At 40.8% G+C, this 15,935-nt stretch overlaps 1 protein-coding gene across 2 annotated transcripts in view; it reads left to right on the forward strand.

Annotated features, from left to right (window-relative positions):
* msraa (methionine sulfoxide reductase Aa) overlaps nt 1-15,935 on the forward strand; it is a 44,609-nt gene that overhangs the window by 15,345 nt on the left and 13,329 nt on the right. Inside the window, exons 2-5 of one of the 2 annotated variants that reach the window (XM_078274978.1) lie at nt 3,058-3,126; nt 5,792-5,911; nt 11,148-11,252; nt 11,757-11,863. In XM_078274978.1, coding sequence (XP_078131104.1) covers nt 3,058-3,126; nt 5,792-5,911; nt 11,148-11,252; nt 11,757-11,863 — 401 coding nt within the window. The remainder of the gene's footprint in view (nt 1-3,057; nt 3,127-5,791; nt 5,912-11,147; nt 11,253-11,756; nt 11,864-15,935) is intronic. The other variant, XM_078274979.1, reaches the window with a different exon arrangement.

Consider the following 15,935-nt stretch of genomic DNA (forward strand, 5'->3'; position numbering starts at 1 on the left):
TTAAAATTGCACAAAGTGATACATGAAAATTATTTAAACATATGCTGTATTTAAAAAATATCTACAACATAATGAATTTGGATTTTATGTGATTTATTATTATCATATGTATTTTTTTAATTAAACATACAACTTATAATAATAGTTTTGTCTTAATGTATCTACTTTTTGCACCTTGTTTCTATTTTATATGAAACGTGCTATAAAAAAATGTTTTGTTAAGTTTCAGTGTAGATTGAGGCTAATTTAATATTTATTTTTAAGCAAATTAATGGTAAGTAGGATTTTGTGTGTGGATCCAAAGCAAATTATGTGTACAACCTGACGGTACTAACAACAGGAGTACTGCATGATGGGAAGCCAAATTACCAGCAGGGACTGTAAAGGCTGGAGGTGAGGAGCTGCTGCACCCAAACAATCAAGATGGGAAAATGGTTGCAGCACTCCAAAACCTTCCTCCCCCAGAATACGGAGGAAGATGAGAATGTGTCTCTGAAGATGTCTGTCAGACAGTCAGACAGTCGCACTGACTGACACTTGCTGTCTTTCAGCTGAATGAAAGGCTGCTCAAGTAATCAGACAAACAAGGACGACTTCAGTTTGTGTGTGTGTGTGTGTGTGTGTGTTTGGAAGGAGGGCTGCTGATTGGTTGGCAGTATCCATCTGGCTGCTTTTGTCTATAGGCATGCTGCCCCACAACAATTATGCTTCCATCCATAAAGTGTGATTGTGTGTGTGTGTGTGTGTGTGTGTGTGTGTGTGTATAGAAAAGGGGGAGGGCGTAAGGAGGGGGGATCCAGATGTTGGGTTTATTGTCATTCTACCCCATCCCATTTATTTTAATCCATCACCCTCCCCCACAGCATTATGCAGCAAGCCATCTGTACACACACACACACGCGCACACACGCACACACGCACCCGCACCCACACACACACACACACAAACACACAGCCTCCGGCATGCTACCGCTAATGCGTGTTAGCTCAGCCAGGTGGCTGCATGGCCTCAAATGGGTCCTCGTGCACCTCTAGCTCTGTGTTAATTGGAGTGAATGCAGCTGGTATGAAGTTATGCAGAGCTGCTCACCACTGTTAAACTGGGTCAGTGTGTGTGTGTGTTGTGTATTTTTTTTAATATTTTTGGGGTTGGAGACACACTTTTTATTTAAAATATGAATTGTGTATATGGCGAGCTGTTTTGAAATCATTTCATGGTGATGTGGGAGAGTAGAGAGAGAAATTAGATCCTGATCAGCTTTACTGCTGTTTCAGAAGCTTCTCCGACCCAGAAAAGAATAATTCTGGTAGGAACGTTTATGCAATTTAAACAATATGAATAGATACTGACACAAACGATTGCAAACGATAGCCTAAGTTAGTATCAGTGAAGCGTGACAACAATCTTGGCTTGTTGCCTTTCTGTCTACTTTCAGTTGTGGGAGGGGTATATTTATTTGAGTGCTATAATTGTAAAAGTACAATTTTAACATACTTGTACTTTTACTGAAGATTTTCCATTTTATGCTACTTTATACTTCTAGTCCACTACATTTCAGGAAGAAATATACTTTTTTATTTATATCTGGTTTCTTGGGTTTTCTCCAGCCAAATTTTTGGCGGTCCAGTCAGCAAACAGAGGGAGTGGCTGAGAACGATGACGTTGAGGCTGTGTGCTAGAGTTGTAGTTCCGTAATGGCGGCGGAGAAAGATGCGAGCGAAGCCATTCGGTCCGTTGCGGCAACACTGCCGAATATCCAGAAGTTAAATCCCGAGCAAGAACAATCTTTGCTGAGTTTTGTTGGTGGCCATGATGTTGTGGCCCCCCTCCCCACGGGGTTCGGGAAAAGTTTGATTTTCCAGCTCGCTCCGTTAGTGGTGAAGGAGTTGGCTAATGCTAGCGATGCTAATGCTAAATATAAGCAGTGTTGCCAACTCTTTTCCAGTGAAAGTAGCTAGCACCAGCTTCAAAAGTCGCTAAATTACGTCATACTCCCATTTGCATATGTATGACGTCATTATGCACTCATTTGCATAAAGCTTAGTGGTTGTGTCAGCAAGGTAGATAGAAAGAAAATAGAAATCTTTAGCCAAATAATCACAAATTCAATACAGCAATTTATTTGACCTTATAATTATTACTTAGGTAGCCTGTCTTTGAAGTAAATAAAAGAAATTCTACAAAGGGAGGGAAAAAGATCGATAAAGAATTCTCAAAGAAGGCTGGCTTGCCCAAGGCCAGGCCAGCTCAGCGGCGTCTTTCTCCCGTCGCGTCTCGCTGTCTCTACACCGGCCCCCGCACCCTGTCTCCCCTCTCCTGCCTGTGCACTGTGCGCAGTGCTGCTGCACATGAAGAGAGAGGGGAGGAGGGGAAATTAGCTCATGTTACTGTATTGTGTGAACAGTTAACTTCATTTAATATTCCATGTGTCGTTTTATTTTGCAGGGTGCAAATGTTCCACCAAAACAAGTTCCTTCCTGACTATTTTGCAGAGCCACCGTCCCTGTGTCCGGAGCTAAGCGCGGCCCAAGACAATTATGATTGGTTTTTAAAAAAGCACTCCACAACACTGTGGCGATAGGTCTGGCAATGCGAGACTATGTAAAAACTAGCTGTAAGTGTGAAGCAAATGGAGTGAAAAGTTAGCCTGGTCCTACCAGACTCTGGTCCATTTCATTTGTACAGAGAGTCTGGCCACTCTCCATTGACAAGTGTTAACTGCCTTGAAGGCGGGTACTCTGTTGAAGTTTAAAACTATTGGATCTGCCCAGAGCCACTCTGGATCTGCCATAACCAATCGCTAACGTTTGGTTGTGACGTATGTCATGCACATGTGCAACAAGAGGGGAAACCGACAAGGCTTATATTCAGTGTTGCCAACTTAGCGACTTTGTCGCTAGATTTGGCATTAATCAAAAAGAAATTACTCTCTCATTCTCCATCCTTCAGTCAGTTTGGACCCATTACTGAAGCTCAGTTGATAATATTTGCCATGTTGATCTAGCCTGTTATTTTACTGTTCATAACATCTTATTCTGTCTCTCCTTCTGTTGCAGCCAAACATGATGTAAACGGCAACAGGACTGTGCCACCTTTTCCAGAGGGGACAGAGATGGCCATATTTGGTGAGTGTTCATTTCACGGTTTGTTTTGCTCAGTGGTATATAGTAGTGGTAGTTTATATTAGCTACTATCGTGCTAGTTTAAGCTCATTTTGATCAAGTCATTATGTATGAATCCAACATGTAGTGTTGCTTCAGGGCCTAATCCAAGTCACAATGCACCTCTTTTTTGTCTACCACTGGCCCCTATAGCCGCTTTCCGACCGAAGGGATTTTTGCAGTTCCTAGAACATAACGTTCCTAGAACCCTTTTTTTCTCATGTTCCGACTGGACCAATTTGGGGATTTTTAAGTCCCTCTGGCCGCAGTTCCTGTAACTCTTTCAGCTCTTACTTCAGGGCAGGTTCCCTTTAGCATATGAACTTAGGTCAACGAGGGTCAGGTTTCCGGTACAGACAGACCAACAACGGGACAATTTTCGCCATCTTATTCATCACTAATTTCACTTCTGACAATGTTTTAGGCAAGAAATTAACTGTTTAGATTTTGAATATAGGCAGTCTTGCGAAAATTTATGCCGAATTGACAATTTGCTTCAAAGTTTTCGGAGTTGAGAAGCTCCATAAAGTGAGGCGACAGCCAGCAGGCGACAGCCAGAGACTGGCTGGAGGTCTCTCAGACCGCTCTCGTAAATAAGTTGCTTTTATTTCGCCGTTGACGGTTCGTTTGTTTAAATATCACATAACACATGTCCGTCATAAGATTAACAGGAACCTGTGGTTAACTGTCTTCTCGGAGTTAAACTCCACAAGCGTGTCCTGCGGCTCGCCAGCCGTCACACACACACAGTCACACACGTCTACAGCGCAGCAGGCAGAGGCGGGGGAGAGAGAGAGATACCCGTTTCTATTCGGGAGACTTGTTTAAATTATGACAAATATGCTATATACATTAGATTTAGTATTTAGTTCATACTTTTCTTGGTGTATTTGTTTTCTGATTTCAACGCTATAAAGACCGTTGCGGTGCTTGCATCACTCCCTTACCCCTCCTACCAGTGAGTCCCTATGGCCACTTGGCCAGTGCGAATGCAATTGGAAAAAACGGTTTTGGGAGAGAGTAGTTAGTAGAACTGTTTAGAAGTGGACTTTTCCTAGAACTACGTTCCTGTAACTACTTGGTCGGAAAGCGGCTAATGTAAATACTCAACCTTCAAATTTGACAATATCTGAACCTTTGTGTGTGTTTGTTTTTCAACAGAGATGCAAGTGATTATTTTCATTATCGATGTATCTGTACATTTTTTTCTTGATTAATTGATTAATCATTTAATTTATGATATAATGAAAAACAATCTCGAGAGGCCAGGGCAATGACTTCAATTTGCCAGTTTATTCTGACTGACAGGCTCAAACTTTAAGATATTAAATTTGCTGACATATATGACAAAAAAAAAGGGCAAATCTTATTTTAGAAGCTGGAACCTGATAAGGTTTCCTTAAAAGGTGACTGAAACAGTTAACCGATTGTTAAAATAGTCGTTCTGTTGCTCCACTAATCGGTTAATTGACTAATGGTTGCAGTCCATTCTCAAGTGAACAAATATAATGTCCGGAACACTGCTTTAAGCTCCCATATTTAATACAAAGGCAACGTTTCAACCCAGTATTTCTCATTTGTCCTGCACCTGTCAGAAGGTGGGATGTGCACACAATTACTTTTATAAATGCAGTCAATACTCACACACGGCAGGGGCAATTGCAGGATTTTTTAAGTGGGGTGGCACAGGGCGGACCAATAATCAATCAGAGGGGGCCCGGGGGATTTTATCAGAATACAGCATAGAAAATCTTGTTTGGAAATATTGGACAAGATACAACATAATGTAATTTTGCTAAATAAAACACATCACATTCATTATTAATTTCACTTGTTTTTATTTTCAACTAATGTGTATCCAGATACAATACACATTTTCTATGGGAGGCAAAAATGTGGATAGTCATCATGGAAACATTAATTGTTCATGTGACCAGGGCTGGGAAGATTTTTCTTCCTCACAGAACCGTATAAAAATAAAGTGCAATACACTTGCAATAAACTTGCCTCAAACTTCAACAAAGAAAACCTTGCTGTACACAGTTTTCAGATGATTGGAAACAGAACAGAAATAAAGTGCAATACCCAATTTCTTTTCTTCTTACAGCAACAAGTGCTCTACAGTAAGTTCAATATGTTTCTATTTCTAAACTGGTATAACAATTTCAACAAAGTACACAGTTGCCATTCAATGTGTGTTTAAAGTATGTATCCATTTACCAAATGGAAAGGCAGCAATTAGCAGAACAGGCAGCAAAGTGATAGTACTCTGATCCAATGGAAATCAAATTTGTCAGATTGACAGCACTCTAGCAATCATATTTCGGGGGTAACACTGCTCACTCAGAGTAACATTAATAAAACTGGTTGTGCTTTTGTATAGGGGTGCGCCAGTCAGATACTCAGGATTGGTATCAATCCAAACTTTAAAATTTAACAAAAAAGGGAAACCTTTTTGCCACAAAATTAACATTTTATAAATAATAAATAAATAAACAAATGACATTGTGTACAGGCTAATATCGAACTAACTAAAATGCAAAGGAATGTAAAGAACAAAGACTTTGCGGGAAATCCTGGATGGGATGTTGAAGGCTGTTCATCAAAGTTTTGGTTTCTTTTCTTGAAGGTATGGGCTGTTTCTGGGGGGCAGAGAAGAAGTTTTGGAGACAAAAAGGGGTTTATTCCACCCAAGTGGGCTACGCGGGAGGATACACACCTAACCCCACCTACAACGAAGTCTGCACAGGTAGCTTCAGCACACCGATACACACTCACACATAGCGTGCTGGACAGTGGGTTGTCAACTGAGAGTCAATAGACGGTGGAAAACAAGACACACATAAACAGAACAGTGAATCGTTTCCCACTGGCCCTATTATACAGGGGCATGGATACGGCTGCTATTGAAGCCTGACCACGCTGAGCAGACTGTGTTTCAGTGTGATGCATGCCCAGACCTCCCAGTGATTCCTCCAGCCAGCCAGTGCAGAGTGAATCCATCATTAGACCTGCATCACCACCTGTCTCTCTTTCTTTCACATAAGCAAATAACTGTCAGACAGTCATATCAATGTAAGGGCTGAATAAATGAGTTGATTAACTGATATTTCCTCTCCTCATAATGCATGTCGGTGCACATATATACAGCAAGGTAACACATTTCCAAAAAAGGTTGAAGATGGGAAAGCAACAGGATGTTTAACTGAAATCAACTGCTGGAAGAAACGAAGGCTGTGTCCGATATCACTCCCTAATTACTATGTAGTGCACTGCATTTACTGTCCGCCGTTTTATTTGAGTGTGTAAATGTATCATTTAAATAATATAGTGACCTCAAAAATGCCATAAGGCAAATCATATTTTATAGATGCAAAAATTGGAGTCAACAGCTGTCAGTGACGACACAAATTGATAATAAGTAAGTGTCAGAAATCAGTTGGGTAAACTAGTGTCTGTGTAGGGCTACCGTAGTGGCTAACTTACCTATAGTAAGTTTATCTTCAATGTTTTTTCACAAATAGGCCAATTTATCTTTGCTATTAAACTTTTGCATTCATATTAAAGTGGCCATATTATGCTCATTTTCAGGTTCATAATTGTATTTTGAGGTTGTACCAGAATAGGTTTACATGGTTTAATTTTCAAAAAACACCATATTTTTGTTGTACTGCACATTGCTGCAGCTCCTCTTTTCACCCTGTGTTCAGGTCTCTGTTTTAGCTACAGAGTGAGACCTCTCACTGCTGTAACATCTTTGTTGGCAGTCGCACATGCGCATTAGCTAGGTAAGATCATATCGTCTAGCTAGCTAGATTCATAATATGGGCACTTTAATGTATATTTTCAGACTTATTAGGGGTCCAAGCCCGAGTCTGGAAGAACCGGCGGTAGCTAAGCTACGCCATTCGCACAGCAGGGCTGTGGAACCCTATTGCTTTCCTAAGGATTATTATTATTTTTCCGTTGATAAAACTGATGCTACAGCCTAAACCGTACATGATGGGGGGGGTGCCGTTTTCAGGACTGGTCCAGATCCCTGCAAGGACCTCGGACAAAAAAATGTGCACCACTAGATGGCGCTATAGCAGAGATACGCGTTTGGCCCTATAACTCCCAAACCGTACATCGCACATAAAAATTACACATATCCATGCATTCCCTGAATTCAGCTGAATCTCCTGACATAGGCCACGGCCATTTCCGCCTAGACTTTTATGTGCGAAAAATCGTGATTTATCGTAAACCTACTTTTTCTAACTACTCCTAGACCGTGCAACCGATCTGCACGAAACTTGGTACGTAGCATCTCCAGACCGACCTGACAAAAAGTTATCAAAAGAATTTTTATTGGATAAAAATTGCGCAAATTACGCATGACCAATTTGTGTAGCTAGCTATGAAAACACAAACTTTGCCATATCTCGGCCAAAATTAAGGCTATCAACCTGAAACTTTAGATTCCTGTTTGCCATGACCCTCTGGGGCTCCCCACCATTATATACGTAAATTGGCCACTAGGGGGGCGCTATTAGTCCCGAAAGTTTATATCTCATTAAAGGCTCATCCAATTTTTACGAAATTTTGAGGGTACCATCTATGGCCACTCCTGAGGCCACGCCTACAGTGGGGTACTGATTTGTCAAAGTGGGCGAGGCCTATGGGACCCAGGTTTGGATTCACCGCTTACACTAATGTAAGCAACTTCAAATTTACAGTGTAGATGTAGAATGGTTCATGGACCTCACATACCAAATATTACACACATGGATCACTAGGTGGCACTATAATGATGTCAAATGTATTTTTGCCTATAACTCCCACATTACACATTGCACATTCGAAAACCTTACATCCACGTGTTCCTTGAATCACGCTGAATCAATGGATATAGGCCACGGCCATTTCCGCTAAGAAGTTATTTCGCAATTTCGTGCAATGTGCAAAACCAACTTTTTCGAACTCCTCCTAGGCCGTGTGACCGATCTCCACGAAACTTTGTACATAACATCTCCAGATGGACCTGATGAAAAGTTAGAAAAAAGATTTTTGCTACGTTAAAGTATGCGCAATTTACAACCAAACAAATTTTTGTAGCTAGTCACAAAACACAAACTTTAGCATATCATGGCCAAATGAATAGGTATCAGATCAAAACTTGGTATCATTGTTTGACATCCCACTCCGAGCCTCTGTACCAAATCTTGTGAAGATGGGCCATTAGGGGGTGCTATAATGAACGTAGACGCGTTTTGGCATATATGTCAATACATTTAAATGGGAAATTTGCAATAGCAATATCTCTGCCGAAGTAAATGCTATCATCACAAAACTTGAGATTATTGTTCTACATGCCACTTCTGCGGCTCTAGACCAGATTTGGTGATGATCTGCCTTTAGGAGGCACTATAATTTAGGTAGAAGCGTTTTGGCCTTTTACTCAATGAATGGGAAATTTGCTATTGCATTTCACTACAGACTTTGGAGCTCGCACTTAGTTAAATTTCCTGACTTTTATCTCGCCGCTGTCGTGCTTTGGGTTCTCCTTTCGCGGGCTCCGCTTTCGTGGGCTCTTAGCGTCGTCAGGGGCGACTTGCACCAGGGGCGACTTGCACCAGGGGGGGACTGGCGCCGGAGAGGCTTGGACCCCATCATAACTGCTTGCAGTTCTAGTTTTAATTTTTTAAATAAGAAACTTTCAAAAAAATATATTTTTTTTAATATAATTTGGCAGCCCACCTGCACTAACTCTGAGGACCCCTAGGGGTCCCGGACCCCCTGTTGAAGATCTCTGAATTATATTAAGCGCTTGGTTGTCAACTATTAAATTGATTGTCAACTATTTTGATAATTGATTAATCGGTTTGAGTCGTTAAAGATTATCTGATTCCACTTGACAAAATGTGAATATTTTCTAGTTTCTTCTCTCCTCTGTGACAGTAAACTGAATATCTTTGAGCTGTGGACAAAACAAGACATTTGAGGACGTCATCTTGGGCTTTGGGACACACTGATCCACATTTTTCACTAATTTATGACATTGTACTGTATAGACCAAACAACTAATCGATTAATCGAGAAAATTATCGTCAGATTAATTGACAAGTAAAATAATTGTGAGTTGCAGCTTCAATGGTTGACTATCAAACACACAGTCAGTTGTTCACATTGAAATAGTCGCATAATGAGAATGTTAGGTAATGTAACAGTAAAATGTCTGTGATCAGGTTCCAGCCACTACTTCATTTTCCCGTCTTGTCCGAGATGATTTTATTCCTGCGAGATTGTCCTGCCGAAGCATTAATTTAATATCGACCGCTGCTTTGTCTCTGTTCCCCTATAGCTACCGTAGGAATCCATAACTCCTGATATTAAAAAAGTAATAAAACAGAGAGAGAGCTGGGAGTGGAGGTAGAATGAGAGACAGGAGGCAGATAAGGTGCAGCATAATAGGTCACACTCATTACTAACACCAGCTGCTGTCTGTCCATCCGTCTGCAGGAGTGATCGTTTGTTATGGTTGAACATTATATAATCAGCTTTGCACTAATATGAGCGTGGATATTACTTGTATTTTGTCTTCATCAGTTGTCAGCTTCATCAGTTCTTGAAACTTTCCATTATTCTTAGCACTTTTAGGACTATTTGATCATTTACGCCTAAAAGTTTAAAATGCCTTACAGTTTAAAATGCCTGACAGTTTATTTTAGACCTTGGAAGCAGCAGTGGACAGAACAGTCTCAATTAAAAGTCGACTTATTCATTTCTTCTGGAGCTTTCAGAGACTTTTTCACTCTCTTTTCAACCAGGAAGTCCCTAGTTGAGAGTCCTAAAAATGAAAAGGTACAACATTTACAGTTTCATCACAATTTACCAAACTCTGCAAATAATGAAGTGTGCATAATAGCTCAGAGGTCTGGAAGAAGCAAGTAAGTTGATCATGAGTTGAGAAGGTTTTGTCAACTGCGAGATGATTCTCCACAAGTTCTCAAAGAGATAGACATACGTTCCTTTATATTCAACCCACAGAATGCTTTAATAGTCATTTTCATACAATGGGGCAGTAAAAATAGTACATATTGCACCTTAATTCAAATGATTACTTCATTAAAACCCACAATAAAAAAAGACAATAGATAGATAGATAGATAGATAGATAGATAGATAGATAGATAGATGGACTTTATTAATCCCAAAATGGATGAATGGATGGATAGATAGATAGATAGATGGATAGATAGATCGATAGATAGATGGACTTTATTAATCCAAAAATAGATAGATAGATAGATAGATAGATAGATAGATAGATAGATGGACTTTATTATTCCCAAGATAGATAGATAGATAGATGGACTTTATTAATCCCAAAATGGATGAATGGATAGATAGATCGATGGATAGATGAATAGATAGATAGATAGATAGATAGATAGATAGATGGACTTTATTAATCCCAGGATAGATAGATAGATAGATAGATAGATAGATAGATAGATAGATAGATGGACTTTATTAATCCCAGGATAGATAGATAGATAGATAGATAGATAGATAGATAGATAGATAGATGGACTTTATTAATCCCAGGATAGATAGATAGATAGATTGACTGACTGACTGACTGACTGACTTTATTAATCCCAGGATGGATGGATGGATGGATGGACTTTATTTATCCCAAACTGGGAAATTACTGTGTTACAGCACTAAGTTACAAGGACATACACACATACTCACTCACACAAATACAAGAAATATGCTAGAAATAATAAATAAGATAACAAAAGATCAAAATACCAGAACACCTACTGAAAAAAATATACTTGGGAATAGGAACTTGAGGAATGAAAATAATGTACAAGTATATACCAATAGAAACATGTTTGTAAGCTGTGAATTGGAAGGGAGCCCAAACATTTGTGGTAAACCCTATGTGAAACCTTGGTTGTCTCTCATGAACTCACAGATGTTGAATTTTGCAGGTAGGACAGGCCACGCCGAGGTGGTGAGAGTTGTCTACCATCCAGAGAAGACCAGCTTCGCCAACTTGCTCACGGTTTTCTGGGAAAGCCACGACCCGACTCAAGGTACAACCTCTCAGCCACAGACTCATTATTCAGATTATTCGGACACTACTCGAATGCAGCGTATCGCGGTAGTATCCTGTCATGAACTGAAATGTGAAATTTTGACCTGTAGGTGGCACGAGATCAAAAGTCATGAGGTCACCAAAGTCATTAGGATTTATACTCTGTAACACAAATATTGCACGTTTGACCAAAGTGTGTGATTGACAGACTGACAGACACACGTTGCTATCTCTAGAGCCGTGTCACTCCAGTGGCTGAAATCTTTGAGCTAATGAGACATTGTGGTTGACAAGCTGACATTGAAATGATGAATGGAATACGTGATGAAATGATCGAAACAAACAGCATTCAGTTGTGCCAAGACAGACAAGTTATATTTTTTGGAAAATGCGGTCAGCTGTTGTTTTCAGATGATCTGATGTTGCCTCAGCCAAGAACTGAGGAGGACGAATGCAGGTCAAGTCAGCTGAAATCTTGATATTCACTTTTTTGTGTGTTTAGGGATGCGACAGGGGAACGATATTGGGACAGCATACCGTTCTGCCATCTACACCGACACAAAGCAGCAGCACGAGGAAGCGTTGGCCTCCAAAGATCAATACCAGAAGGTACACGCATCTATTCACCAATCAGCCTTTTAATAACTCTATCATCGCCACTTCTCCTCTCCTCTCTCTACATTTACAGTTTTCTTCAATTGCTTAAGCACTATTTTGAAAGCAGGGACCGTTTTTTCGATTAGAGTACTGTAAATGAAGTACACAGAGAAAGCGCAAATATACAATAAGTTCACCAAACACTACACAAGACCAATGCTGCAGACTGAGGAAAATATAATTTATTTCTCTCCATATACCCAAATCAGTCAACATGTCAACATGGAGAATCAACAACCAAACATGTCCCAGTTTTCATGCTACTACAGTAGTGTGCATAACACTGTTAGTTCAGCAAACAACAGACAAACATTAAATACGGTATCCAGTACAGGTTACAATTACAGTAAAAAACAACAACAACAAAAAAATCTGAAGATCTGAAGAAGTACAGAAAATACTAGACATTATCTCTTCGCCTAGCTGGATCTGGCCAGAGAATTTCATCAACATCACAGGCGATATCCTCATTGGCAAGACCTGGGGCCTGGGGCCGGAGATCGTAAACCCTCCACCGCCATGCAGAGAAAAACTCTTCGATTGGGTTTAGAAACGGAGAGTATGGTGGATGGAATAGTACTGTAAACTGTGAATGGTGTTGAAACCAGTTCTGGACAAGAGCAGAGCGGTGGAATGACACATTGTCCCAGATGACAATGTATTGCATTTGGTGCATTTGGTTAACTGCTGTGACGATGTTGTGCAGTCGGTCCAAAAATGCGAGAATGTGAGGTGTGCTGTAAGGGCCCATATTGGCATGACGGAGGAGGACCCCATCCTGTGTAATGGCAGCACAAAGCGTGATGTTACCCCCACGTTGCCCTGGGACATTGATTATAGCCCTGTGGCCAATGATATTTCTGCCTCTCCTTCTTGCTTTTGTGAGGTTGAACCCTGCCTCATCTATGTCATCTATGTATTCATGCAGGATTTCTTCAGCATCCATTTGTAAAACTCTCTGAAATACAGTGAAAGAAAAGATTGTGTAATTGTGTAAAGGTCATGTGTGCAGTATGCAACATCACAGTGCTAAAGTGAACAATACATACCTCCACATACTCATGCCGCAGCCGTTTGACACTCTCTGAATTCCGCTGAAAAGGCACTCGATACATTTGTTTCATTTGAACCTGATGTCTTTTCAGGATGCGTGCCAGTGTTGACAGAGACACCTGATGGACATTATTGAAAATGGCATGGTCACCGATAATGTTGGCTTGGATTTCTCTGAGCCTGATAGCATTATTGGCCAAAACCATGTTTATGATCTCTCTCTCTTGTTCTTGCGTAAATATGGGCCCCCTTCCTCCTTGTCGTTCTCGAGCCTCAATCCTATGTAGAAAATAATACATGTAACCTACTGTAAAATGCCACAGGAAGGGGTTTGAAAAGTGCTGATATGGTGCATACAATAAGCAGCTGATTACTGTAACTGTAGACAGATTTTCTTTTACCTGTTTCCTTGTGGAAATGTCCTTATGACAGATGCCACTGTATATCTGCTAAGATTTGGCTGAACTCTTAGTCCAGCCTCCCTCAGCGTCAATCCGTGGTTCACAACATGGTCCACTAGTGTTGCGCGAATTTCGTTTGATAAATTTGGTCCTCTTCTTCTTTGAGCACATTCTCCGGCTCCAGGTCTTCCTCTCCCTCTTCGTCTACCTCCACCTTGGCCTCTACCTCTGGCTTGGACTCCGCCTCTACCTCCTCCTCCTCCTCTGTGGATTCCCCCCTCACTCTCATTCTCCTTCTTCTGACTCCTTCCATTTTGGTTGAAGGCAGGTGAATTTACCTGCTGCATTTTATATAGTGCTTAAACCTGATTGGTGTGTCTACAATTAAGCAATCATGTGTTTGCGCATCTGGTGGATGTGTTTAACCAATTGGTTCATTTGAAAGCCTTTTCTTTGAAATTGCAATGATGAGTGTAAGGTTCAGCCAATTGTGGGAAAGTTTTAATTTTAGTGTGTAAGCAGTTGAAAAAAACTGTAATCTGTCTCTTTTCTACTGTCCTCATTTTCTTCCCTGTCTCTCCTTTCTTTTTTCACCGACTCCATTTCCCAGCATCCCCCTCTGCTGCCCATCCCTCTTTCTTTTCACTATATCTGAGAAACTGTCACAGAGATGCTTTTGGCGTCAGCAGATGAATACTGAAATATAAAGGATGTGTGTGTGTGTGTGTGTGTGTGTGTGTGTGTGTGTGTGTGTAACATCTACACACACACACACACACACACACACACACACACCCTCTGTTGAACTCTCTCCTGCTGAGACTTCTGCATCACTATCCCACCAACAGGGCTTGTTGCCATGGAAACTGATGAGGAGGAGGTTACTCTATTCTTTTCTATTCTAGTGTAGTCTTGTGTCTAGTGTGGTCTTCATTAAAGTCCCTTTTCTCTCTCTTATTCCTCCCCTTGTTCATGTGTCCTTTTCAGTCTTAAAACCCTGCTTCCTTCAGAAGGATTTGTCTCTGACAGTCGGTCTTTGTTTGACTCTTTCTGCCTCCATCGCTGCTGAAGTCCAGCCTCTGAACACATCAGACACTGTATTTATGATCTAATGGAAACATGAGCTGATGTGTTGAGCAAAAACAACCTGGTTCCTGGGTTTAAGCACTTGAATAGTTTTCAACTCGAAAGCATCATTGCAGTTAGTGGGGTCATATGGAGATTTTAATTGCTTTAATCATGCCCCCACTTTTAATTAATAGCTGCCAATAAGTAGAAAAAAATCCATTTGTCATACAGGAATGATGGAGAAACTGAGATGCAAAGACTTTGGATACTTTATTCTAATAAAGTGCTGTTAGAATACTAATATTATACTTGAGTAAAGCCTTTTTCAGACATAGAATACGAAACATTGCTGGCTTCATAAATCTGTGGGACACAGGAGTATTTCTTTACGTTAATGTTCCTTAAAGGGATAGTTCGGATGTTTTAAAGTGTGGTTATATTAGGTAATTATCCCTAGTCGGTGTATTATCTACGGTAGATGGCGGTCGGCACACCCCCAGTTTGGAGAAGCCATATGGTTTGTTACCATATGAAACACACACGTTTCATTTGACTTAGTTCTGTTTGAACCAGTTACACACTGCTGTTGCTAACCTAAAACACTTTTAGCAATTCTACTTCTCAGTGATTAGAGTACTGTAAATGAAGTACACAGAGAAAGCGCAAATATACAATAAGTTCACCAAACACTACACAAGACCAATGCTGCAGACTGAGGAAAATATAATTTATTTCTCTCCATATACCCAAATCAGTCAACATGTCAACATGGAGAATCAACAACCAAACATGTCCCAGTTTTCATGCTACTACAGTAGTGTGCATAACACTGTTAGTTCAGCAAACAACAGACAAACATTAAATACTGTTTCTAGTACAGGTTACAATCACAGAAAAAACAGCCAAACAAAAACAAAGATCTGAAAAAGTACAGAAAATACTAGACATTATCTCTTCGCCTAGCTGGATCTGGCCAGAGAATTTCATCAACATCACAGGTGATACCCTCACTGGCAAGACAACGTGGGAAAAACCATCTTGAATGTCGAATCCATCCTTGCACAGCTGCGGCGTGGACTACATCACAGGCGTCCTCCATGGCCTGAATGAGGGGTACCTGAGCCTGGGGCCGGAGATCGTAAACCCTCCACCGCCATGCAGAGAAAAACTCTTCGAATTGGGTTTAGAAACAGAGAGTATGGTGGAAGGTATAGTGCTGTAAACTGTGGATGGTGTTGAAACCAGTTCTGGACAAGAGCAGAGCAGTGGAATGACACATTGTCCCAGATGACTATGTATTGCATCTGGTGCATTTGGTTAACTGCTGTGACGATGTTGTGCAATCAGTCCAAAAATGCGAGAATGTGAGCTGTGTTGTAAGGGCCCATATTGGCATGATGGAGGAGGACCCCATCCTGTGTAATGGCAGCACAAAGGTTGATGTTACCCCCACGTTGCCCTGGGACATTGATTATAGCCCTGTGGCCAATGATATGTCTGCC

Source organism: Sander vitreus, chromosome 18 (genome assembly GCF_031162955.1).
Source record: "Sander vitreus isolate 19-12246 chromosome 18, sanVit1, whole genome shotgun sequence".
NCBI lineage: Eukaryota > Metazoa > Chordata > Actinopteri > Perciformes > Percidae > Sander > Sander vitreus.